This window comes from Engystomops pustulosus, chromosome 7 (assembly GCF_040894005.1).
Source record: "Engystomops pustulosus chromosome 7, aEngPut4.maternal, whole genome shotgun sequence".
Classification (NCBI taxonomy): Eukaryota; Metazoa; Chordata; class Amphibia; order Anura; family Leptodactylidae; genus Engystomops; species Engystomops pustulosus.
Genome location: NC_092417.1, coordinates 67,707,657 through 67,735,314, shown reverse-complemented (window position 1 = coordinate 67,735,314; position 27,658 = coordinate 67,707,657). Strand labels below are relative to the sequence as shown.

At 42.5% G+C, this 27,658-nt stretch overlaps 1 protein-coding gene across 5 annotated transcripts in view; it reads right to left on the bottom strand.

Moving 5' to 3' along the window:
• Positions 1–64: 64 nt before the first annotated feature.
• SYNE3 (spectrin repeat containing nuclear envelope family member 3) overlaps positions 65–27,658 on the bottom strand; it is a 74,144-nt gene continuing 46,550 nt past the window's right edge. For all 5 annotated transcript variants that reach the window (XM_072116255.1, XM_072116257.1, XM_072116258.1 and 2 more), the window contains 11 exons: positions 18,035–18,136; positions 17,068–17,151; positions 16,410–16,514; positions 12,893–12,970; positions 12,250–12,330; positions 11,957–12,037; positions 11,634–11,778; positions 10,495–10,629; positions 8,291–8,446; positions 7,582–7,620; positions 65–5,701 (listed from right to left, as the gene is read on the bottom strand). In XM_072116255.1, coding sequence (XP_071972356.1) covers positions 5,507–5,701; positions 7,582–7,620; positions 8,291–8,446; positions 10,495–10,629; positions 11,634–11,778; positions 11,957–12,037; positions 12,250–12,330; positions 12,893–12,970; positions 16,410–16,514; positions 17,068–17,151; positions 18,035–18,136 — 1,201 coding nt within the window. In that variant the 3' untranslated portion in view covers positions 65–5,506. The remainder of the gene's footprint in view (positions 5,702–7,581; positions 7,621–8,290; positions 8,447–10,494; positions 10,630–11,633; positions 11,779–11,956; positions 12,038–12,249; positions 12,331–12,892; positions 12,971–16,409; positions 16,515–17,067; positions 17,152–18,034; positions 18,137–27,658) is intronic.

The following is a 27,658-nucleotide window of genomic DNA, read 5'->3' as shown; positions in this document are numbered from 1 at the left end:
AACCTTTAGAACCTGATATTTTCTTGTGTTGGACCTTTCAAAATGAGTGACAATACACCAGATATAAAGCTCAGCGGTATCTTTATTTATACCTTGTCCATGAAGAAAGTAAATTTACAATGAAAAGAGAACAAGTGGTACATTGAGAAGTGCCTGCGATGTGAGCCCCTAGTCCACGAAGCTTGCACTCTACATCATAGACCTGTGTGTGTATATTATAGAACATGGAGATGCTGGATATGACAATGGTAAAACATGATATTACCAGTGATGATAATGGCTGGTATATAACAAAGCAACAAAAAGACATACTGAAGTAATGCAATGATTTATAATATACAGATGTTGTCAGAGTGCACATAAGTTTTACAAAGGTAATTTGAATTCAGTTCTCCCCATTCATTATTGTTAAATAAAAGTACCGTATATACTCGAGTATAAGCCGAGCCAAGTATAAGCCGAGACCCCTAATTTTACCACAAAAACCTGGTAAAACATATATTTTTTTTACTCGAGTATAAGCCGAGTTTGGGGTTTTTAGCACATTTTTTATATAAACTAGGCTTATACTCGAGTATATATGGTTTCATATCCCCTCTCTGTCATATGAAATAGGATAGGAAATGGTTCTATTATGGTATTTTTAGCATTCCAGTTATTATATATTAAAAGCCTGTGTCTGTCAAGTAGAATTTTAAGTTTCATCTTTAAAGAGGACCTTTCACCATCTCACATATATCCATTTACATAGATATCAGTTCCACTATCAGACCATTATAATCTTTTCCACTATCAGAGAGGAGGTACAGAGGAGGGGCGTGTGTTATGATAATCTATGACACTGAGAAGATTATCATAACACCGTCTCCCTGCTCCATCTCCTCCTCTCTGACAGTGGAGTAGATTACAATAGTCAGATACAGGGAATGATATCTCTGCAATCATAGGGACTAGAAAAAAAAAGAAATTGCCCCTGAGCCTGTAAAGTATCTCATACAGTATGGCATGTTAATCTCCACATGTATGAGATGAGGGCGCTGTTGCATTTACATCTATGGAAAGAGTTTTGCTGTGGTCAAATGGGTTACTGCAAGTTATAACTTATAGAAACTGAAACAAGATTTAGAAATCTAAAATATTGACTTGGACTTTCCCGCTCACCATTGGGTGGAGGGGAGGGGTTAAAATATTATAAAATTTAGACAACTTATATATTAAAATTAAAACATGGTTGATGAGCTCCTTTAAATGACTAAACTGTCTCCGGACATAACTGTACCTTCACAAACAAGCTGTCTCTTTGAGGTCTTAAACTGACTACATCTTGAGATTTCCCTGAATTAGACCCTGTACTGTCTCTACCTCTAAACTGCCTCAAATTCCTTAATTCGTAATGTCTGACGAAGAGAACTAGTATTCTCGAAAGCTCACCATCATATATACTCAGTTAGCCTCAAAAAAGTATCGCCTGATTTCTTCACTCTTCTTCAAATTCCTTCAAATGTTTTTGTCTCTTGAAGATCATGATCTCAGAGTAAACTTTCTAAGCCTCAATATGATCACCTAACCTTCTCTACCGTGTCTTCAGCTGTCTATATCCTTATAAGAATCTAACTGCATCTGTCTCCTTCAGCTGCCAAACTCCAATGTCCACATTCTGACCCATCACTTTCTCCTGCATATCTGGACTAGTCCCTAACTCTCTTATTTCCACTTCCAGTTGTCTCTATCGTATCTTCTCCTCTCAGAACCTAACCTGTCTCTGTACTACAATATACACTCAGAGCCATAACACTATAGAACTTCTGAAATGGTCTTTAACCATAAATCTTTCCACTTCCATTTCTCTGTATTCCTTCGTATACCAGGCTATGTTATAACAACCTCTTTGACCATCTTGATCAGGTTCCCTGCAGTCTCAAGTGCAAGATAAGTAGTTTAACCTCTTACATTCCAATGACTGTGTATTGTACAGTAACCTCAGACTAACGTCTGCATCAGGGCAGATTTATTAAATGTAATTTCCTGAATTTATTTTTAATTTCTTTCCCAAAATCATGGATCAGTGACAGGAAACACTGAATTCGACGATTTAGCCTAAGGACAACACACCACCATATCTATTCTCTGCTATAAGCCATGATATAAGACAGATAAACGATTACAGATATTTTACTTCTTGCTGTTAAATTTCTTTGTATGGGGCGGGGTGGGGAGGTGCGGTGTGAGATTGTTTGATCCAAAGATATTAGCCCATATTTATTAACTGCTGCTGTTTCTTTTTTTTTACATGTATTGCACATAAATACATGTGCAAACTGGTTGCATTTCCGATAGTATTGTGTTGCGGCTACACTATGTGCGGTTTCTGTCGTGGCGCATACCCCTTAAGTTAAGTGCGCCAGAAAAAAACTGATTCACTCAATTTATACATTTTGGTCGTGTGCAGCGTGCATCACGTTCATGAAGAAACAATGCGCTATTTGCTTGTGGAGTGTGCGCACGGTCTTCATTAATATGGTTCTCCCTGCACAGCTTCAGAATTTGTTTTTGTGCACTTTATTCATGCTGCAAAATTGTGGCGCAGACAGAATTGTGACGCACGTCAGTAATAAATGTGGCGTAAACTCTGACTAAGCAGTAAATCGCCCGTTGGGTGCACATTTTTTGGGTGTGTCTTGTCAGACACAGTGCAGCCACGACACAAAACTGGCGCAGAAACTTTTTTTTAAAAATACATGTCCAAGAAGTTTGCATGTTCTTTTCAGGGCAGAGTCAGTGCAAGTCAGACAGAAAACTGGTGCAAAGCGATTTTGTATTGCAAAAAGAGGTTTAAAGTAAATCTGTTTGTAATCATACGTATAAAAGCAGCACCAATGGCAGACTCCTCTTGTCCCCCTAATGTAGGATCTATGTTAGAAATTCTTTTTCATTGTCTCTTTTCTCTTAAACGCGGCACACGTGGCGTTTTGAATGCGTTTTTGGGCAGTTTTTAAGCAATCCATAAAAAAATGCATGTGGCTTTGAAAACGCATCCGTTTTTGACTGGTTTTACCAATTATCTTGATTAAAACAGGTCAAAAACGGATGCATTTTCAAACGGACTGCTTAAAAAATGACCCAAAAACGGGTTCAAATAGCGACGTGACCCCTGTCATGTTCTCTCTGCCTCCTGAAGCCTGGGTCACAGGTCGGCCTCACTAAATTCCTGAGCCTGCGCAGTAGCTTTCTTGCCTCCCTCCCCCAGCTTCAAGGTTGCTCTGATAAGAATGCTGCGCAGAGCGTCCGCATAGCAGAGCAACTGTGCGGCCGCAGGAATTGTATGTAGCCCGGCTCTCATGCAGGCTGCAGGGGGCGGCCTGGAATCAGTGCTCCAGGGGGGAAGGGGGGTAATTGCCAGTGCAATAGGAGCTCGGGGGGCAACACTGACTTGCAGCGGCTAATTTGCATATTTAAAAAAAATCAGGGTGGTAAAAATTGTCTGCCATTGAAATAAAATCTCCTCTGACATTTATGTTTTAAAAAATGCCAAAATTTATCATAAAATAATAATTTTGGGGAAAAAAAAGAAATTATATCCCTGCAGAATTGGTATATTATAGGGGATACTGAGTTTTCCTAAATCAGACATGTTAGGAGCGGTGACAGTCGCGTTTGTGTTCTAGGTCATAGTAGGAGAACATGCAGTGTAGGGAATAAGCTCTAATTAAATTTCCAGGACGAGTTATTTCTCAGTAGTTACTCGTGTTACCTAAAATAATAAAAGTCAAACTATTCACCAGGCCGTCCAGCAGTTTCTTCTCTTACAAATGAACAAACTTTTATCTCACTTCTCCACTGTCCCCAAACTGCTCGGTGATTATCTCCATCGCAGACTAATAAATACACGAACGCCCCAGTAACCGTCGCATTAAGCTGCGGCTCTACTTCAGCGGAGGATTATGTGGTCTAAAATCATTCATCAAGTCCCCACAAATTAAAAAGAGACAAAACAAGCAGAAACTGTAAGCCCTGTCTGCTTCAGGGAAAGCTGGGTGGTGGTTAACATGACTGGCAAAACAATCCCATTGTAATCACCAGCATAAAAATTAAATTTACTTTCAGGAGTATAGAAAAGCTGAGTGACAAGTCTTGCTTGGCTTCTTACTAAGTTGCCCCACTGATCCATTAAAGTATTATATTTAGTGTAGTTATGTGCTGTCTGTTACAGACTCTTCCTCACAAATCTGATCAGAGGTGTAAATTCTGGAGGAGCCAAGGCAAACAAATTTGTAACTCCCATCTTTTTTTTAGCTAAATGGCCAACAGGAGGCTAACTATGGATGCAGTGACATATCGCAAAGAGGGCGATTTATGCTTCCTGATAATAAAAGTCCCTGCTGAAAGAAACAACGCATTCTGACTTCTATCTGCAAAGTCCTTCAGATCAGATTATTGCCTGTGTCTCTAATATAGAGGGTAAACTGGCTGCAAATATACCTGCATTTCTTATAAAAAAAATCCAATTCTCAATCATTTCCATAAAAAGGTGTCGTGATATATAAAAGTGAATACAATATAAAGCGGTGCAGATAATACGGGGTGTATATAAACAACATCTGGAATCAAAAGTTGATAGCGGGGAAACCATCTCTGGAGACACAAGGGGGGTCATTTATCAAACTTTTTTCTCTTTTTTGCGGCTTTTTAGCGTACTTGCGGCAAAATCCGTTTGGCAAAGTTACCCGTGACAGAGTCTTACACTGCTGCGCAAATAAAGAGTTGTATTTTGAGCAAATAAACTCAGTGCCAGAGCAGGGGTAGGCAAGGCTCTGGCCTGGAGTTAATTTGCAGTGTAAGACTCTGTCACGGGTAACTTGGCCAAACGGATTTTGCCGCAAAAAGAGAAAAAAGTTTGAGACTTGTGTTCAGACTTTTCAGATCACGGTCTTAGGTGGATTCCTGCTCAGAAACTCTAGTAACTAAAAGGTGGAATTCCCTTTTAAGCTTGCATTTTGGATTCTCCAGCAGGTGCATGTCTACATGAAGCTTAAAAGATTAGAAAAAATATAGGATTAGAAAAACTGTTCCACAGCCTTAAATTGGCTACGCTTTGTATTGCTTCTTCACTGAAATTAATGTGAGTGAGCTGCAATACAACTTAAAGCCTGTACACAGGTGTGGTGCCATTTCTGGAAGGACGCAGCCAGCTTTTTTGTGGTGTTGCTTTCATGTTGGTCAGTTCTACAGTCATATGTGATTGTCAATAATAAAACATAAAAACAATATTCAAATATATACATTTACATAAAAAAGCGATAAATAGTGATAAAATGTATAAAATATAGAACACGCATCTATACATCACAGCTATATACAGGGTGCAGGTAACTCTACCATTGCTGGAATTAAAGAAAGAGTTATCCAGCTGGTCAGTATTTGCAAAAAAATATTATATACAGGATGGAGGTACAGCTGCCGTATTAAAGTGGTTACAGTAGATAGTGGCGTCCCAAAGGTTGGAGCTCTATGTAGGAGGGGGTCCGTTGTACTTCAGCATTAAGTTAAAGGAACGTGCAAAATTGTTGGACAGGGCACAATTTTTGGTTTCCTGTAGGAGAGGGAGAAGAAATGCCAAAAGGAGGAGGAGAAGCAGAAGCAACTGTAGAGGCAGAGCAGCACAACACACCCGATGCAGGTAGGAGCAGATTCCTCCTGACGTCTGCAAGAAAGAACAGTCACAAAACAATTAATGGTAGAAGTCACCGGAACAATCAATCTTTACACATTTATCTTTCTACATTTTGTAAAATTTTTAAATGGTTTTTCTCACTATTTAGATTTTATATAAAAAAAAACTATATTCTGTAGTTTTCACTGTGACCACTGGGCTTTATAATAGTCTGAGACTTGCTTATCCTGCTGGGGCTTTCTATGCAGCAGTCACCTCAATGACATCACAGACAGAATTACAATACAGAATGAGAACATCAGTGCATCCACAGACAATAGATGATGTCACTCTCTAGTGAAAGAATAGTCTGTATTCTCAGTGATGTCACTGCTGCTCTCTAGTGATGGATAGGCTGTATTCTCAGTGATGTCACTGCTGCTCTCTAGTGATGGATAGGCTGTATTCTCAGTGATGTTACTGCTGCTCTCTAGTGATGGATAGGATGTATTCTCAGTGATGTAACTGCTGCTCTCTAGTGATGGATAGGATGTATTCTCAGTGATGTCACTGCTGCTCTCTAGTGATGGATAGGCTGTATTCTCAGTGATGTCACTGCTGCTCTCTAGTGAATGGATAGGCTGTATTCTCAGTGATGTTACTGCTGCTCTCTAGTGACGGATAGGCTGTATTCTCAGTGATGTCACTGCTGCTCTCTAGTGAATGGATAGGCTGTATTCTCAGTAATGTCACTGCTGCTCTCTAGTGATGGATAGGCTGTATTCTCAGTGATGGCACTGCTGCTCTCTAGTGATGGATAGGCTGTATTCTCAGTAATGTCACTGATGTTCTCTAGTGATGGATAGGCTGTATTCTCAGTGATGTCACTGCTGCTCTCTAGTGAATGGATAGGCTGTATTCTCAGTGATGTCACTGCTGCTCTCTAGTGATGGATAGGCTGTATTCTTAGTGATGTCACTGCTGCTCTCTAGTGATGGATAGGCTGTATTCTCAGTGATGTCGCTGCTGCTCTCTAGTGAATGGATAGGCTGTATTCTCAGTGATGTCACTGCTGCTCTCTAGTGATGGATAGGCTGTATTCTCAGTGATGGCACTGCCGCTCTCTAGTGATGGATAGGCTGTATTCTCAGTGATGTCACTGCTGCTCTCTAGTGATGGATAGGCTGTATTCTCAAAGATGCCACTGCTGCTCTCTAGTGAATGGATAGGCAGTATTCTCAGTGAAGCCACTGCTGCTCTCTAGTGAATGGATAGGCTGTATTCTCAGTGATGTGACTGCTGCTCTCTACTGAATGGATAAGCTGTATTATCAGTGATGGTACTGCTGCTCTCTAGTGATGGATTGGCTGTATTCTCATTGATGTCACTGCTGCTTGCTAGTGATGGATAGGCTGTATTCTCAGTGATGTCACTGCTGCTCTCTAGTGATGGATAGGGTGTATTCTCAGTGATGTCACTGTTGCTCTCTAGTGATGGATAGGCTGTATTCTCATTGATGTCACTGCTGCTTGCTAGTGATGGATAGGCTGTATTCTCAGTGATGTCACTGCTGCTCTCTAGTGATGGATAGGGTGTATTCTCAGTGATGTCACTGTTGCTCTCTAGTGATGGATAGGCTGTATTCTCAGTGATGTCACTGCTGCTCTCTAGTGATGGATAGGCTGTATTCTCAGTGATGTCACTGCTGCTCTCTAGTGATGGATAGGGTGTATTCTCAGTGATGTCACTGTTGCTCTCTAGTGATGGATAGGCTGTATTCTCAGTGATATTATGGCTTCTCTCCAGTGAATGGAAACACCAGTTTTTTTTTTTACTAAGTAGCCTTGCAGTGATTTAATTTTTTTAACTGCTCTCTGTATTCTATTACCTCTGAATAAACCTATATGCATATCACTTTACATTATTTTTACCTTGGTTATTCCTCTGGGTTCCTCTGTTATTTTCAGATTCTGTAATGAAAATACATAAATATGACATTAACTTAGAAAATATCTTTATGTTCTTAAAATTGCCTTCCCCTTTGAGGTTTACATGAAAAGATTTCAGTACAAATCCAGTGCAAACTATTTCTTACTTCTCACTTAAATTACACCCATTCTCGACTAGTCCTGCCATTTACTGGCTATTCAATGCCTAATTCTGGTACACTTTCACATTTCCACAATAAAAATGGCAGTTTACAGACAATGGGGCTGATTTATTAATGCTGTATAAAGTTAGACAGTCGTATGCTGTGCTAGATTTATCATAATGTTTTAATGTCTAGTTTTTGAAAGAACAATGGTGGGAATTTATCTAGAATGTTGCTTTCCATGACAGGCACCTCTGTCTAGCATGTGCCTAATGTATGAGAAGGCCTCGTCATATAGTACAGGACTGGAGTCAATTATACTGAGCTTTCATGTCCACCTTGCTGTTAAGCCACACCCTCTTGTAGAAGTGAAGATTGTCAAAAACACTAGTTAAATGTGGGTCCACACATTTATACAGGTTGTGGTGCACAGTGCTCCAGAGCCATTTTGCCTAATAAATCACCCCTATTGTATCTGTAGGTGGAACCAATATATATATATATATATATATATATATATATATATATATATACATACAAGACCTTACCGTATGTTTTCCGGAATCACGGAGCTTGGATTTGTACAGCATCCATTGGTAGCGAAGTTCTTCCAGTTTCAGGTCTTCAGTCACGGTCATCGATGACCTGCTCTGTAGAAGAGACTCGAAGAGTTTTTGTCCTTGGGGAACTCGTAACTTCAAATTCTGTAGAAGTAGAAATTACAATTCATCTTTTTATTTGTGATCCACTCCAAAAACATACTGGTAGGTTGATTAGATTGTGAGCCCCATGGGGATAGGGACCAATTTGTCATGCTTTGTGTGCGCTATATAAATAAAGAATTATTATATTATATTATTAAAGTAGTAGTTTGTCCTTACTATAGCCAAAATTTATCTATGTTGTTATCCCATGCTAAATTACATGTCCATTTCCACAGCAACCACACACTTTTAATCCACTTAGCAAGATAGTGTGGATTATTAGTGTACAACGGCCCCCAAAGTGGAGTAATTTTTCTCCGAATTTTCTCTTTTTTCTATTATTTTTGCAACCTTTTTTTGGGCACATTTGATATACACTCACTGGCCACTTTATTAGGTACACCATGCTAGTAACGGGTTGGACCCCCTTTTGCCTTCAGAACTGCCTCAATGCTTCGTGGCATATATTCAACAAGGTGCTGGAAGAATTCCTCAGAGATTTTGGTCCATATTGACATGATGGCATCACACAGTTGCCGCAGATTTGTCGGCTGCACATCCATGATCCGAATCTCCCGTTCCACCACATCCCAAAGATGCTCTATTGGATTGAGATCTGGTGACTGTGGAGGCCATTTGAGTACAGTGAACTCATTGTCATGTTCAAGAAACCAGTCTGAGATGATTCCAGCTTTATGACATGGCGCATTATCCTTCTGAAAGTAGCCATCAGATCAGCAACAATACTCAGGTAGGCTGTGGCGTTGCAACGATGCTCAATTGGTACCAAGGGGCCCAAAGAGTGCCAAGAAAATATTCCCCACACCATGACACCACCACCACCAGCCTGAACCGTTGATACAAGGCAGGATGGATCCATGCTTTCATGTTGTTGACGCCAAATTCTGACCCTACCATCCGAATGTCGCAGCAGAAATCGAGACTCATCAGACCAGGCAACGTTTTTCCAATCTTCTACTGTCCAATTTCGATGAGCTTGTGCAAATTGTAGCCTCAGTTTCCTGTTCTCAGCTGAAAGGAGTGGCACCCGGTGTGGTCTTCTGCTGCTGTAGCCCATCTGCCTCAAAGTTCGATGTACTGTGCGTTCAGAGATGCTCTTCTGCCTACCTTGGTTGTAACGGGTGGCGATTTGAGTCACTGTTGCCTTTCTATCAGCTCGAACCAGTCTGCCCATTCTCCTCTGACCTCTGGCATCAACAAGGCATTTCCGCCCACAGAACTGCCGCTCACTGGATGTTTTTTCTTTTTCGGACCATTCTCTGTAACTCCTAGAGATGGTTGTGCGTGAAAATCCCAGTAGATCAGCAGTTTCTGAAATACTCAGACCAGCCCTTCTGGCACCAACAACCATGCCATGTTCAAAGGCACTCAAATCACCTTTCTTCCCCATACTGATGCTCGGTTTGAACTGCAGGAGATTGTCTTGACCATGTCTACATGCCTAAATGCACTGAGTTGCCGCCATGTGATTGGCTGATTAGAAATTAAGTGTTAACGAGCAGTTGGACAGGTGTACCTAATAAAGTGGCCGGTGAGTGTATTTGTGCCTAAATTTGCGACTTTTCCACTCACCTAGAAAAGTTAGCCACCTAAGATTTTTTCATTGTTGCCCCTTATTTGTCTTTAAAATCCAGATGTGGACATATGAAAAAGTCAAAATTTTGGCGCAAATCATGTTTAAAAAGTCGGAAATAATTTTAAGTCCTGATCAGGCATAGGAAAAACTTTAGAAGGGGTTGCAGAAGAGTTTGCGACTTTTGTGTGACTTTTTAATTAAATGTCACTAAAATCCCACAGACCTAGCTAGATATATCAACCTATAAGGTAATTGAAACAAGTACAAAACCAAGAAAAGTCACACACAAATGCCCTGACTAAAGTTAAATGACTACGATGACTATGATGAACATATTGTACAAACTGTGCTTACACATCACATAAAACACCGAGCGGTGTTCGGACTCTCTGGTTACATGTAGTAGTGACTTGTAAATTGTGGCCCAGTCTGATATACAACTACATTATACCTGTAGATGACTCTGCCTGGTTTTTACTCCTTCACTGCCAGTGAGCGGAGTTGCACAAATCTGGTTCAGCTTTGAGTTTTCAGTCTGTAGCCACTGCTCAAACTCCAACAGCAACTTCAAATGATCAACATCGACCTGCGGCATAAGACAAGAAAATATCTATGCAAGATAGTATGCTGTTTAGAAAGCTGTCAAGATGTCACTATCCTCCAAGTGTCCAAGAGTCATTGGGGCAGATTTACTTACCCGCTCCATTTGCGATCCAGCGGTGCGTTCTGTGTGAAGGATTCGGGTCTAAGGTAGTTCCCCCGATGTCCACTAGGTGACGCTGCTTCGCAGAATTGCGTCGGAGTGCACTGACGTTCACCAAGCCAGGACACATTTTTTTTAAAAATGCGGCGGTTTTCCCGATTTCCATCGCGTGCATGCCGGCGCTGATGCGCTACAATCCAATCACGTGTGCCAAAATCCCAGGGCAATTCAGGGAAAAATCGGCGCAAAACTGAAAAATTCGGGTAACCCGCCAGAGAAACGCGATTCAGGCCCTTAGTAAATAACCCCCATTATCTTGTGCCCCAATAATCACCATATCCTTGTCCTGTACCCCAAGTGTCAGTGCCTTTGTCCTATGGTCAGAATGTCAGTATGTTCTTGTCCTGTACCCAAGTGTCTTCATCATGTAACCCAAACAGCAGTGTATTGATTTTCTTTAAAAAAAGGCCGTCCAAGATGTCTCCCAGACAAATAATTGTGCTGTCTAGGGCCTATTGTCTTCAACAGAAACTTCCTGTACATTTGTGGCCACAAACCAATGAATACTTGTTTTAGTGCATAAGCAAATCAGTTTGCAAGTAAAAATATGGGCGATCGGAATTTGTAAGATTTGTCTGCAGACAGTGACACAGCTCTTCTGTGGAAAGTCACCCCTTAAGCTATGATTCTCACTGCTTGCGTCATGCTATCCCAAGATTTTCCAAATCTCGCCCCACAGCATTTGCAAGCTGATTGCATATAAATATAAAATGATGACTGAATCGCTTCATGGTTTGTGGTATAAAGGGCCTTATAGAGGCTGAAAGACTCCCTTTAATGGTCCGTGTCTCGTTCTGTACCCTCAGATGACATTGTTATTTCATTACCTTATTCCCTCCAGTTGTCCTTGAGCTGGAAGAATCCTCCAAGTCTACAGACTCAGCAAGGGACACAAACTTGCGGTTCCTCCTGGTTGTACCAGGGTTATCTTGAGATTTTCTTTTCTCGTTTGTCTTCTCTTCTGCAATAAAACTTCCCAGGATAGAAAATGCAATTATTATTTATGTATAAAGCTATGTAAGTATATGTCTATAGTACATGCTGAAGGTATATTGTAGAAATTCTGAAAGTCTAAACAGAGTAGTTTCTGCAGGAATACACAGAAATGTCTGCCTCAAATCTATGTAGGGTCTAGTGATTTTTTTCTTACCCAGAAGTGATCTGTAGGTTTCCTGGGACAATCTGAAATCCAGCTAGATGGTTGCGCTCAGCATCTTGTTGAAGATTGGTTCTGGGGTATAACATTAAAAATTCACAGTGACTTGACACTAATACACAAAGACACTAAAAAAAGACCCCGGAGAATTCTGGCTACAGAAACTTTCAAAATACAGTATACAGTATACAATAAGTATTTTAAGGCTAAATCTAAATGTTAACCAGTATTACTAAATCTTCCCTGATAAATAATGATCAGTATAAAGTATAAACCAGTGTACTAACCTGGATTTCAGATCTCCTTTACCCTGTGCTGGACTTGTGTTAGACTTTGATGGTGTATGAGGACTTGTTTTATAGCCCAGACTGGAAAAATTAGATAACAATAGAATAAGATGGTGTTTGTGTCAATGTAACATAAGGTTTAAACCCCAGGTTACTTAGATTACAGATAGCAGGAATGGAGATACATCTGCCATGAGATCACCTGATGGTAGATGTGTACCACTCACCTCCCGCGCCCGTTTCCGGCGATCTTCTTTTGTTATATCTTGGAACGGCCCATTTTCAGCAAAATTAGAGTTTTAACAGTATGCTAATCAACTAAAGGTGCGCTTATGGACAGCTATGAGAGACTATGACGTCACCGGTCACTATGGAAATCTCGCACATCTCCTCTGTCAGCAGCGCAAGGTAAGGGATTCTCCAGATTGTGTGAGATTTGCAGAGAGCCAATGATGCCTCGGCTAGCATAATTTAGGTGGCCGTTGTAAGATATAACAAAAGAAAATAGCTGGAAACGGGTATGGGACGGGGAGATGAGTGGTAAACATCTACCATCAGATAATTTGATGGTAGATGCCCTTTAAGGACATTCCCTACAAAAATATATAACAAAAAAATCAAAATAAATGTAAATAAAACCTACCTGAATGAGCCGCTGTTTATTTCAAGACTTTGATCATCACCTTCACCAGTATTACCAAATCCATTAACTTCTTGATTGCTATGGAAAATAAATCTAGATATAAGAATATGTAAGCAGCTTAACAGCCTTTCAAAACATTACGGGGCACATTTACTAAGGGCTTTGCGCCTGTTTTCTGACGGACATTGCGTGGACATTTAGGTGTAAACGGCTGGCAGAGGTATTTAAGGAGTGTCTCCACCACATTATACACGCATTACACACGGGCAGACCACTTTTAGTGCAGTTTTCCACATTCTTAGTAAATGTGCCCCTATATGTGGTTCAATTGAAAAACAGAACCTGTCATGCAAAAAACAAGCCCTTATAAGGATACTTTTTATGCTAACACTGCAAGTAGTAAAGGGGCTGTCCCTGAAGACAACCAATCTGTATGAAATTTGAATTATTAGATTCATTACTATTCCTTCTCGTTCTGATTGTCAGCTCCACTCCTGGGCCCAGAAAGTCCATCCACACAAACCAGATTTCTCTCCCTGTTTTACATGCTCCAAACATAGCCCAAACATAGCCCAGTGTTTTGTTTACCCCATGGTTTCAGTGAAGTATTTGAAGGCTAATGAAGATGTTGTTACCTGCTTGAACCAGAATAATATTGGTGTACGTTTCACTTTTGATATACATGAATTACTGTTTCTTGATGTTCTTATCAAAACAAATCCAAAGGGGAAACTAGAGACAATGGTATATAGGAAACCAACTGCCACAAATGCCCTGTTAAGATGAGCGAGTAGTCATACATTCCCTGAGTCAAACTCATTTTCTTGGTGGGCCACATCAGCCTCTCAGTTGCCTTCAAGGGGCTGATTTCCATTTTATTGCTGTATAATTATATTGACTTGAGTTGTTTAGTAGTTACTTGTATACAGAATTACCATTACAATCAGTTATTTTGAAGGCAACCACAAAGCTGAACTCCAGCCACACTGCCCCCTCCCAGCCACACTGCCCCAGCAGTCATATTGCTCCCAGAAGCCACCCTGCCCCCCAGCAGTCAGAGTTCCCCCAGTGGCCACACTGCCCCCATCAATCACTTTAACCCAGTAGCTACAGAACCCCCCCCCCCCCAGCACTCACAGGGCCCTATTAGCCGCACTGCTCCCAAGTAGTCACTGTTCCCCCAGTCATCACAGGGCCCCAGTAGTAAAAGGGCCCCCAGCAGTCACAGGGCCTCCAAGTCAAGCTTCCCCCCTAGTAATCAGTGCCCCTAGTACTCACACTGCCCTCAGTAGCCATGGTGCCACCCAGTAGCCACGCTGCCCTCCAGTAACCACAGTATCCCCCAGTAGTCACACTTCCCCCACCAGCAGTAATAGTGCCCTCACAAGCCACAATTCCCCTGAGCAGTCACTGTGCCCCCAGCTGCCACGGATACTCCCCATGGTGCGAAAAAAAAAACATTTGCACACCTTGCCAGCAGCCATCTTCTTCTTTGAGCTTGCGTTCGCTGTAGGTACCGGCTCTGAAGCCGGCAGATGATATCATCATGTGTGTTGGCTACAGAGCCAGCACATACAGCGTACAAAAGCTGAAGCAAGAAGATGGCTGCTGACACTGCTTCATGGGAGCGAGGCAAGGTGAGTATCAGATTCTGCACACCTGACAAGCATAAAATAGGGGCAGGGAAACAAGCGCCGCAGCGGATAACCTGCAGGCCTTGGGTTTGAAACCCGTGCTCTAAGATGGGGTTTACTTAAAGGCCAATACCTAGATTAAAGTGCAACTTCTGTACTGAACCTGAATTCTGAAAACAGGCTAGGGGCCCACCAAGGTGATATCACTCATAATCATGACACCCAAGTGGCTCGCTAATGAATTCATATCATGGCAAAAATGTTGATTGGGATTGAGAAAGAGCCTTTCGACAATAAAGTGGCTCAGTGGTTAGCACTACAGCCTTGCAGCGCTGGGGTCCTTGGTTCAAGTCCCATCCAGGTCAACATCTGCAAAGAGTTTGTATGTTGTCTCCGTGTTTGGGTGGGTTTCCTCTGGATTCTCCGGTTTCCTCCACACTCCAAAACATACTGATAGGCCGATTAGATTGTGAGCCCCATGGGGACAGGGACTTATCTGACAAGATCTGTGCAACACTGTGGAATCTGTATGCGCTATATAAATAAAGGAATTATTATTTTTCCTACAGAGGGAGGCTAAATGGATTTTTAGATGTGACACTGTCCCTCCTAATTGCCTAAATGAGAATGTATCCTTTTGTTGTCCATTAAGGGCATCGCTTTACCTTGTCATATGTGTCTTTAGTTTTTGTTGATAATATAAGCTCCCTGAATATAGTGAAAATTTTTATTCCACCGTGGATGCAACGTTTCGCCCTTCCTATAAAGACATTTTCAAGCATGAATGCTTGAAAATGTCTTTATAGAAAAGGCGAAACGTAACATCCACGGTGGAATAAAAATTTTCACTTTATCCTTTTGGAGTGCTGCTTCGTTCATCGGTTTTTGCTACTATTGGTGGGGTTTGTCGGACCCCTGGAGAAGACCTGCACCATGCTGCTTCTACACGGTGCTGCTCCACCATTCTTTCTCTTCAAGCTCCCTGAATATGATATATTTTGTTTTAGTTAACTATATTGTTGCAGTCTATATTTTTCAGATGCATCTTCTATCTAGTTAGCTTTTAAATAATTTATTTTCAACTGAGTGTACTTTAGTATTGAAGGGCCATTGATTATAATTGGCACACCGACACACCGGGCGTTCTTCGTCTCAGTAGGAGCCATTACCGTTCAGTGTGGACTTATAAATGGACTATGGCACAGTTTGCCAAAGTGTGGTGATGTATTGTGGCCTAATATGTCTTTTATCAAGCTATATATAAACATGAATTGAATATTAACGGGGTCTCATGGATATTTTTTGCATGCTACAGTTAGATAGTCAGTCCAAGCTCATATAAACCCAAACCAAAATATGTTACACAAATGTACAGTGTCAATGAGAGGTTCAGAGGCAGGGGGTGCATGTAGTTTTGCAAAGTGTCTTCTGCATATTGCAGCAAATATCCACTGTTAACAGCATTCAGTGGTGGCATCATGTAACTGTCAGTGGCACAGGGGTGCCACCATCTTGGTTGAGATTGTCCCTTCCGGTGACGTCATCGGTAGCAATGATCCATCTCGATGACAGCCTTGGGTCTTTGTAAGACAGGTGCCACATTGTAATCGATTGGAAGCAGCAATGTTAATTAGAAAAGCAGATTGGGAATTAGTATGAAAAAGGCTATGGGAACCTGTCATTAGGTGAAAATGTGTGATCCTGATGACAGGTTCCCTTTAGGTGTATTTCCTAATGTGCATGGATGTAATTTGGCACGAACAAGCAAATGAAGTATATAAGCAATTATAAACATTTTACTTTTATTATACTACTGAACTAATAGTTTGTCTTCTTAACAACAACAATCCAATAATAAGCATCTGCTTAATGTTATCATTTACCTTTTCCCTTTGTCGATCTTTCTAAATCCTCGGCCGATGGAAATATTCTTTTTGTTAATGTCAATGTTTCCTTTGCTTCTGACTGAATGACCATCAGTTTCAGTTCTGTAAAAATAGAGAAAAATAAATACTGAAATGTAAGATTTATTAATTAAATAAAACACCCAAAACTTATGGATTCACTGGCTCTTCATGTGACAGAACAAGTTACCTTGTGCCAAACTGCTGCTTGAATATAGTGCGCCCCTGACCAATTATAATACTGTTTTGGATTATGTGTTATACTGGAGCGACAAATGGCAGGTTTTTGCTGCGGCTTTCCAATCCCACAGCGGTTATTGGAATCCTGTAGCAATTACACCATGTGTGTTGCGAACTTTTAGGCCATTCATAGTCTCAGGGCTGCTCCTGCCCCTCTAATACCTCCTTTGTCAGTCAGTCAGTTGAAGACTGGTGGTCTGTAATTTTTTGGTGCATAGAGTATTTCCTGTCAAACCAGGTCCTTTTCCCATGCCCCCTTTGTTGGACGAGTTGGAAATGTTTTTTAACAATGGTCTAAAAACTTTCTTTTTTGGTCCCAAATCTGCCAAAAATCTCAGTGTGAATATACAGCTGCTCATCCACAATAAAACTACATATTCCTTTCTTCATTATTTACCTTCTTGTCCTAACAGATACTTCATCCTCTTGACTTCCGCCTTCTTGGTTGATAACTCTGAATTCATAGTTGTTGCGGTCAAAGCTGCAGGACAAAAAGAAGTTCAACGGCCCAATAATAAGGTGAGCCCAGGGCAGTTACATACATAAGGATCAAAAAGCAATCCTGAAAACTACAGACCTGTGAGTTTAACTTCTGTTGTGGGGAAAATATTTGAGGGGTTTATTGGATATGCTATCCTGGAGTATCTAACTGTATAATAACCTTATAACCCAGTACCAGCATGGGTTTATGGAGGACCAGTCCTGTCAGACTAATCTGATTGACTTCTACGAGGAAGTAAGTTCTAGCCTGGAGCTAGGGGAGGATGAGAATGCTGTACTTTTCCAAGGCATTTCATTCAGTGCCACATTAAAGGTTGGTACATAAAATGAGACTGCTGGGACTAGAGGAAAATCTGTGAATTTGGGTAAGACATTGGCTTTGCGATAGAAAACAGAGTCATTAATTGCACATTGTCAGTTTGGGTTGACTTTCTAGTGGAGTGCCACAGAGGTCAGTATTGGGCACAGCATTCTTTTTAATATTTTTATTAATGACTTTACAGAGGGTTTACACAGTAGAGTTTCAATATTTGCAGATGATACTAAGCTGTGTTAAGTTATTAATATAGTATAAAATTACAGAGGGATATGTAGAAGCTTGAGAAGTGGGCAGAGAAATGGTTGATGAGGTATAATATAGATAAATGTAAAGTTATGCACTTGGGCCATGGAAATAAAAAGTATAATTATGTTTTAAACAGCCAATTACTTGGTAAAATGCAGCTGAAATGGACTTGGGGATATTGGTGGATCGTAAACTTAATTGGATTTGATAGACTGATGTCTTTTTCTAATCTTATTCACTATGACTATATCCTTCTATGGCGTTATTTAGACTATATGACAAGGAACGACTGACAGACCTGGACCTGGGTGTCTCGTCTATCCTCCTCACTGCTGTACTTCTGTCTCTTGATTTCGGTGATCTCCCTGGAGAACTGGTCGCATCACCAGAACCAGAAATTCTGAGCAAAGAAGAGACATTATATTAAAGTTTATTATGTTATCCTCTATTACTTCTCATTCTATCATATTGCATTCTATTAAATCATATTAGACTACAGTTTATGTACATTTTTTACATGATGTTACATGTCAATATATCATCAGAGATTATAGTACATTGCATGCTGTGTATTATGGTTTATCATAATAGGTTTCATTATAATTAGTCACAGTAAAGTACATGTAATTTATAGTCACATTCTAACATAACAGATATCAAAATTACATCACTTTAACATTTAATCTAACATAAGAGGCTAGACAAATTTGGCCAATTTTTAAAATATCAATTTCAAAAAATTAAAGGATGATTTTTAAAAAATTTTATCTGCTTTTTTAAAAAGAAATGTAGCCCTATCTTGTTGTACCAGGGCGTCTTTTTTTCTCATGCCTCCACCTTATTTCTACCTACAAAATAGAGGTCACAATTGCCACAACATCAGATGATTAACATATACCCTGGTACAACAAGATAGGGCTGAATTTCTTCATTAAAAAAAACCACAGTCCTTCTACAATCGAGAATAAACAAATACCTATTTTTCTTATAACCTACTGTATGAGGAAATAAAAAGAATTATTAAAGGAAACCTACCACCACAGATCTACCTATTAAGGTAGATCCGGTGGCAGGTTCCTCTAATCTATAGTAGTATAGCCCTTTTTAGGGCTAATTCGTTTGTGGCCCAGAAATTTTATACATTTTAATTCCTCTCATTGGCTTGATGATGCGCCAGTAGGTGCGAAACGACTCGTCGCCAGGTCCCACTCCTCCCTGTACTTGCACCCGGAATAAAGATACCGATTGCACAGTAATGGTGAGTGCCGCTTATCTTTTCTTCTATGAATATCTATTGGACTATTTACCACACTAGCTGAGCACCACCTATAGTGCTATTTGAAGAGGATAATATCACCGGAGTCTATCTGCAGTAAACACCATTGCCCCGCGATTGGCCTGTGGTTGCCATCGACATAACCTGGATTGTGCCGAGCGCTATTTGTCTTTTTATGTTGGTTTTAATTCCTCTAATAAGCAAATTTTCTAAAGAGGCTACTGGGGCGTGGAGTAGCCGGAGCTGAGGCTACACAGCACGGCTACTCCACACCCCAGTAGCCAATGCATCTTCAGTGCGCAACCACGGAGTTGAGCGCACTCGTCTCCAAAGCCGGGTTCTGCGCATACGCAGAGAGCAAGCCACCAGCTGCTCGGTCTCGGCTCCGAAGACGTAGCTTTTCGCATACGAGTGCGCGCAGCTACCAGGAGCTGGGCGCTGAAGATGAATTGGTAGGCGGAAGACGCATGTAGCCTCAGTTCCGGCTACTCCACGCCCCAGTAGCCTCTTTAAAAATTTGCATACTAGGGGAATTAAAATGTATAAAAGTTCTGGGCCACAAATGAATTAGCCCTAAAAAGGGCTATACTACTATAGATTAGAGGAACCTGACACCAGGTCTACCTTGATAGGTAGATCAGTTGTGGTAGGTTTCCTTTAAAAAAACATCTGCCCCTACTGTATCAGGACCCAATTCTAGCTCAGGTCCTCTGCCAGGGGTATAGATTTGTCTAAAAAAAAAAACTCCCAAACTTTGAGTAAAATTTTGGCTGCTAATCAATATCGTGATGAGTCTTCTGGGACTAAATGGATAACTCTACATGGTAGTTTTAAATGTGTAAGCACACGATGCAATATTTGCCAATTCATTCTAAAATCAAATACTTATACATCATCTACTTCCAATGTAACATATAAAATTAAAGATTTTATAAATTGTGATTTTGATCACGTCAAATATTTATTCACTTGTACCTACTGTAATGTTCAATATATTGGGTGAACTGTTCGAAAACTAAAATGCCGAATAATCGAACATATTACTGGTGCCACATCTACATCATTACCTACAACACAGAAAAATGGAGTACCTAAACACTTTAGAGACTGCCCCTGAGGTATATGACAAAGTATGCAAAAAGTAAGACGCCCACAAAGAGGAGGAGACTGGCTACACTATATTAGAACTAGGGAGGCGTATAGGACTCTCACTTGCTTTCCTCACAGCATGAAATCTCGCAATGATCTTATGTATATATATATTATGTATCATGTGTACACTCACCGGCCACTTTATTAGGTACACCTGTCCAACTGCTCGTTAACACTTAATTTCTAATCAGCCAATCACATGGCGGCAACTCAGTGCATTTAGGCATGTAGACATGGTCAAGACAATCTCCTGCAGTTCAAGCCGAGCATCAGTATGGGGAAGAAAGGTGATTTGAGTGCCTTTGAACGTGGCATGGTTGTTGGTGCCAGAAGGGCTGGTCTGAGTATTTCAGAAACTGATGATCTACTGGGATTTTCACACACAACCATCTCTAGGGTTTACAGAGAATGGTCCGAAAAAGAAAAAAAAACATCCAGTGAGCAGCAGTTCTGTGGGCGAAAATGCCTTGTTGATGCCAGAGGTCAGAGGAGAATGGGCAGACTGGTTCGAGCTGATAGAAAGGCAACAGTAACTCAAATCGCCACCCGTTGGGGCGTGTCCTAGCTGCCTATGTGACCGCACGTGTGGGGAGAGAGCTCTGGACCAGCATCCTGATTATACAGTGTGGAGATGCGCTGTGACCCCCAAAAAATACCTGATCCGGAGGCCTAGGAGTGTCGGGGGGCGCCGGTATTTGAATTCGGCTCCGGTATGGGCCCCAAGCGGCAGAGTGTTGCCGGTAAGGCGGCTGAGCGGTCCGGCCAAGATGGCGCCCGGAGCGGAGGCGGCGCGCGTCCTGCTGCAGGCCTGAGAGTGGAGACGGCGGCAAGGCTGGGAAGCTTCGCTAGAAGCCAGCAGGGTGCTGCAGCACCGCGGCAGCCTCCTTCCCCGAGCGCTGCAAGGCAGGAATAGCACCCCACGGGCTCCAGGTATGCTGTGCTGGGGGAGGAGAGCAGTGGGGAGGAAGATGTGGAGAACTCCCAGCCAGAGCCTGTAGCAGCTGGGGAGGATGTGGGGGAGGACATGGATCCTGGCAGCAGCCCTGACAGGGGCCCTCAAGACCCTGAACATGAACCAACTCTGGCTGAAGTGCTGAGAGCTGTGCAGGGAAACTCTTCTGTATTACGCAAGCTGGCTGGTCAAGTAGGTGGCTTAAAGGAGGATATTCTGCTGCTTAGACATGATATGCAAAGAATGTCAGAAAGGGCGACTGCCATTGAATGACGTGTACATGATCAAACCAAAGAGGCAGCAGCACTCCACGTCAGAGTTCAAAGGTGTTTATTCACCAGGTGAAAGGAAAGCGACGTTTCAGCTAACTCAATGTAGCTATTTTCAAGCAGTGATCACAGTGTTACAAGGCGGGTTTAAATCCCCCGCAGGATGTGACGTCAGTGATGACGATTATCTCGTTAACAATATGACATACATACAAAGTTGTGTAGAATACAAAACATATTTCATAATTACATAATATATCCGCAGTGATGTGACAATATCGTGCATAATTTGTGACATAAAAAAAGGGAAGAAAGAAGACACGCAACACCTCAGCGTTCCAACTCCCATGGACTCAGGTGGAAGAGGTTATCCCTCCTATGCGGCAGGATGTCCGAGAGCATACACGTGCAATAGCTGCCCTACAAGCTAAGGCAGACGACCTGGAAAACAGGTTGCGCAGAAATAATGTCCGCTTGGTAGGGGTGCCAGAGAGAATTGAAGGCGCATGACCGGATGAATATTTTGAAAATTGGCTGAAAGATGTGTTTGGCAGTGATAATTTAACGCCGCTATTTGCTGTGGAAAGAGCGCACAGAGTACCAACCCGGCCGGGACCACCGGGTCGCCCGCCACGTCCTGTCTTGATCAAATTGCTGCATTATAAAGATAGAGATCGAATATTGCGGCTAGCAAGGGAGCGGCAGGATATAACCATCAACGGGGCACGGATTGCCTTCTTCCAAGACTTTTCGGCCGAAGTTCAGAGGAAAAGGATGCGCTTTACAGATATCAAACGACGCCTGAGGGATGTTGCTGTACAGTATTCTATGATGTATCCGGCAAAATTAAGAGTGGTGGCGTTTGGGAGTACCCATTTCTTTGATGACCCCCAATCAGCGCTACATTGGCTGGACACTAACGAGCAGAGACTGCGTAGACCAGCCGAAGACGGAGGAGCGGAGTGATTCCTTTCTAGGACTGCCGGCCCGGGAGGTTCTATGATTCTGCTGTGATGGGCCTATGCTGAATGCCGTTTTAAGGTTATAGTTGGGGGTGTTTTCTAGGTTATGCTCCTGTGTTATGTGTGTATATAGAGGTGTATATGTGTATACATGTATATATATATAATGTATATTGCTATATGCTTATATGTTTCATGATACCTCCGACCATTATTATATACTGTGGAGCCAGAGCTCCTTATGTGATACCCAGTGTTTTTACTAAGTGTGAGATAGGATGCGCGTTGATCGTGTGTTCCCTATTATTTGGGGGCTCGGACGAGATGTAGTAGCCCCGACTCTGGTTACAGAGGAGGTTAACATTTGTTCTGTTTCTGGTTGGGGGGGTGGGGGTGGGATAGGGAACTCCTTGGTCTGCCTGATAGGAGGTGTGAATGATTTATTCCGGCCTAGTCACGCTTTGGGAATTGTATGTGCATTAAAGAAGGGAGGGGGTGTGGTGAGCATTAAGGATACCAATGGGTGAGATTTTTAAATGCATGACTTGGAATGTCAGGGGGCTAGCGGAGGCAAGGAAACGTAGAGCAATATTTGCGTACATGAAAGAGCAGACAGCACTGGTGATGGGATTACAGGAAACACATCTGACAAGGGATACAGTATATCTATTACAAGGTTCATGGGTGGGTTATGGGGTACACTCCTTTCATACTTCATATTCTAGGGGGGTTAGTCTCCTTATACATGTCACTTCCATTTCAATGCTTTAGCTCCTTTACCGATGCGGAGGGAAGGTTTGTAGGAGTACATTGCAGAATATTTCATTGGGTTTGTATTTTGGTGGTAGTGTACATACCTCCTCCATTTTCGAATGTGGTGCTTCGCAAGATACTGGAGAACTTGGCTCTACTGCCAGAGGTGCCTATAATATTGATGGGAGATTTTAATATGGAGTGGGATAGGGATACGGATAGGTTCTCCAGCAGAGGGGAAGGAGGGGCTGTAGGAAGAGGACTATCGCCTTTAGCCCGCTAGTGTGAGGAGGTAGGTTTTCACGATATGTGGAGAAATAGGAATCTTGGAGTGAGACAATATTCCTGTGCCTCTCAAACTCATGGCACGCTTTCTAGAATAGACATGGTGCTGGGCACTAGTGGGGTTTTGCCAATGTTGAAGGGAGTGACCTATTTACCTAGGATGTTGTCTGATCATTCTCCGATTCTTTTCCATATTGAAGGTAAGGTGGTGTCTAGGGACGAGAGAAGGATGCCGTGGAGAATGAATGCGTTCTGGCTTAAATTAGTGGATAAGGGAAAGGTCGCGGCCCAATTGCGGGAGTATATAGAGATTAGTAAGAATGAGGTCCCCAGAGATGTGTTGTGGGATGGCATGAAGGCGTTCCTGCGGGGTGTGTTTAGAGGGGAGATTGCTTGGGTGAAGCATAGGTCACACCAGGTGGGAGTGTCCTTAAGATCCATGGTGGTGGATAAAGAAGAACAATATATCTTGTTGGGTACAGAGGAGGCTGCGGCCGAATGGAGGGAGGCGCAAGAGCAATTGTCTAAACACTACATGGAACAGGTGGATAATAAACGCATGTTCCTGAAGCAACAATTTTATGCGGAAGGGGAACAGACAGGGCGACTATTGGCCAGAATGGCGCGGGCTAGAGCTGATAGCAATTTTGTGCATGCTATTAGAGATTCACAGGGTCACTTGATAACAGACACAATGGAGGTGGTGCAACAATTTGTAGACTTCTATAAGAGATTGAACTCCTCTAGGACAACTCATACCCAAACACAATTAGCAGAGTTTTTGGGGAATATTGCAATCCCACGGTTAACGGTGGATGAGAAGGGGACGTTGGAGGCACCCATAACAATGGAGGAGTTAGAGCAGGCAGTGGTGGGTATGGCTAATGACAAAGCGCCCGGTATGGATGGACTCCCTATAGAAGTATACAAGGAGTATGCGGACATATTATTACCACAGTTACATGAGATGTTGCAGAATAGTTATGAACGAAAGAGACTGCCAACCTCCTGTTATGAGGCTTTAATAGTTGCACTGATCAAAGATGGTAAGGACCCTCAACTTGTGGATTCGTATAGACCAATCTCCTTGTTAACGTCAGATGTGAAAGTTCTAGCTAAAGTGCTGTCTAATAGGGTGTCTAAAGTAATAGGGTCAGTAGTACATGCCGACCAATCAGGCTTTATGCCATCTAAATCGACAGCCCAGAATTTGAGGCGTCTTATGCTGAATCTACAGATAGACCCTGATAATGCTGTGGGAAGAGCTATACGGTCATTAGATGCTGCCAAAGCAGTGTTGAATGGGAATACCTTTGGGCGGTCTTAAGAAGAATGGGGTTCGGTCCGGTATTTATTAGATGGGTACGGTTACTGTACTTGGTGCCGGTGGCATGTATTAGGGTCAATGGAGTAATCTCAGACAACTTTTATCTCGAGAGAGGAACTAGACAGGGGTGTCCGTTGTCGCCACTCTTGTTTGCACTGGCGATTGAGCCCCTAGCCTGTATGGTCCGTCAAAGTGAGGAGTTGTCGGGATTTCAGTATGGGGCAAAGGAAGACCGCATAGCGTTGTATGCGGATGACATATTACTGTTCCTGACGGAAACGGACTGTACCTTGCCAGTGGTGCTGGATTTGATTGTACGGTTTGGGAGATATTCTGGACTGATGATCAACTGGACTAAGTCCGCTCTTATGAAGATTGATCAGGTGACTTTGCCGGCCCTTCTTGTGGGAGATATTCCTATAGTAACGGAATTTAGGTATTTAGGTATCCGGATTAACGGGAGGGTAGAGGAATATACCGAATTAAATTTGCAACCGTTACTGGGGATTTTTAAAAATAAGATATTAGTCTGGAATAGGTTACCCTTATCAGCCCTTGGGAGAACTAACCTAATTAAAATGATTCTAATGCCACAGTTGCTTTATATTCTGCACAATGCCCCGCTGTGGATTCCCAAATACTGGTTCCGCTGATTTCACAATTTGTTTCGGGACTTGGTGTGGAAGAAGGGGGTTCCACGCATCAGACTAGAAAAACTGCAGCTCCCCAAACACCAGGGCGGTCTGGCATTGCCGAACACGTGGGTGTATTATTTAGCGGCCCAGTGCCAGCATATGAGTGGTTGGGCCAGAGAGGAAAGGGTGACTGACTGCCCGAAAACACTGCTACACTTGGGAGGCGACATGGGCCCGTTAGCCGCTCTGGAAGCAAGGAGGTTTCAGGGGATGGCTAGGGCTAGACCAACGTTGGGGTTGCTGCAGAAGGTGTGGAAAGTATATAAAGACTTACTGGGAGTAGAAAACTACACTAAATACACGCCTCCATGGGACAACCCCGTCCTAGGGGAAGTGTTTATGCTGGAGGATATGCAAAGGTGGGGTAGTAAAGGGGTGTGTTATCTATATCAGCTGTACTCTGATGAGGTATTGAAGTCTTTCCAGCAATTAAAAGATGAGTTTGGTTTGCCGCAGTCTTGGTTTTTTCAGTACTTGAGGTTGAGACATGCTTTACAGACACCGGTCCGGTTCATTAGAAATTAGCTCTATGGGAGTGTTGGAGAGCGTAGTCAAAACTCAAGGGGCTAGAGGGGTGATTTCCTTGATGTATGGTTTCCTTCTCTCCAAAGTATTAGGAGATCCTATGGCTGAGACCAAAAGGAGGTGAGAGGAGGAAGTTGGGGAACTGTCGGAGGAAGAGTGGGCGGAGGCGACGGGTTCTCCTAGTGTCTTATCTATGAATGTCGCACAAAGGAGGTCTCAGCTGTTTTTACTGCACAGAGTATATAGGACGCCTTATGTCCTATGGAAAATGGGGCTGAGGGAGAATGCACGGTGTCCCAGGTGTCAAGAAGAGAGGGCAGATGGATGGCATATGTTTTGGTCGTGTGCAGCATTAGAGAGCTTGTGGAAGGAGGCAGAGGACTTGATGGATCGGATATATAACATAAGGCTTCCTCATGATCCTAAGGTTGGTCTACTGAGCTGTATGGATGGACAACAGGGGACTCAGAATGAACGCTTGGCTGTGGCAAAGTTTCTATACCAAGTTAGGAAAAGCATTGCGAGGCACTGGTTAGATGCGGATCCTCCAGGGTTGGGAGAGGTGATAGCTATGACAAACAAAACTGTGTGGATGGAAATGAAGGTGTACCAGGATTAGCAACTGAGGAATTACGGAGAGGTTGGTCCAGGTTAAATTTGGGGAGTATACTGGGGCAGTAAGAGTTATCTAAATCTATTGAGGGCTACAATGGTTGCGTGATGACTGTATGGATCAAGGAAAGGGGGCAGACCAGGGAGCTGTTGGGTGGGGGGGGGGGGTATGGGGATTGTTATATTTGTTTATACTGAATGTATATTTGTATTATTGCACATTGACTACTGACAATTTTGTATTGTGCATATTCATGCTATAAGGGAAAGCAATAAAAGTTTCTGATTTAAAAAAAATCGCCACCCGTTACAACCAGAGAAGAGCATCTCTGAACGCACAGTATGTTGAACTTTGAGGCAGATGGGCTACAGCAGCAGAAGACCACACCAGGTGCCACTCCTTTCAGCTAAGAACAGGAAACTGAGGCTACAATTTGCACAAGCTCATCGAAATTGGACAGTAGAAGATTGGAAAAACGTTGCCTGGTCTGATGAGTCTCGATTTCTGCTGCGACATTCGGATGGTAGGGTCAGAATTTGGCGTCAACAACATGAAAGCATGGATCCATCCTGACTTGTATCAACGGTTCAGGCTGGTGGTGGTGGTGTCATGGTGTGGGGAATATTTTCTTGGCACTCTTTGGGCCCCTTGGTACCAATTGAGCATCGTTGCAACGCCACAGGCTACCTGAGTATTGTTGCTGACCATGTCCATCCCTTTATGACCACAATGTACCCAACATCTGATGGCTACTTTCAGCAGGATAATGTGCCATGTCATAAAGCTGGAATCATCTCAGACTGGTCTCTTGAACATGACAATGAGTTCACTGTACTCAAATGGCCTCCACAGTCACCAGATCTCAATCCAATAGAGCATCTTTGGGATGTGGTGGAACGGGAGATTTGCATCATGGATGTGCAGCCGACAAATCTGCGGCAACTGTGTGATGCCATCATGTCAATATGGACCAAAATCTCTGAGGAATGCTTCCAGCACCTTGTTGAATCTATGCCACAAAGAATTGAGGCAGTTCTGAAGGCAAAAGGGGGTCCAACCCCTTACTAGCATGGTGTACCTAATAAAGTGGCCGGTGAGTGTATATATATAATA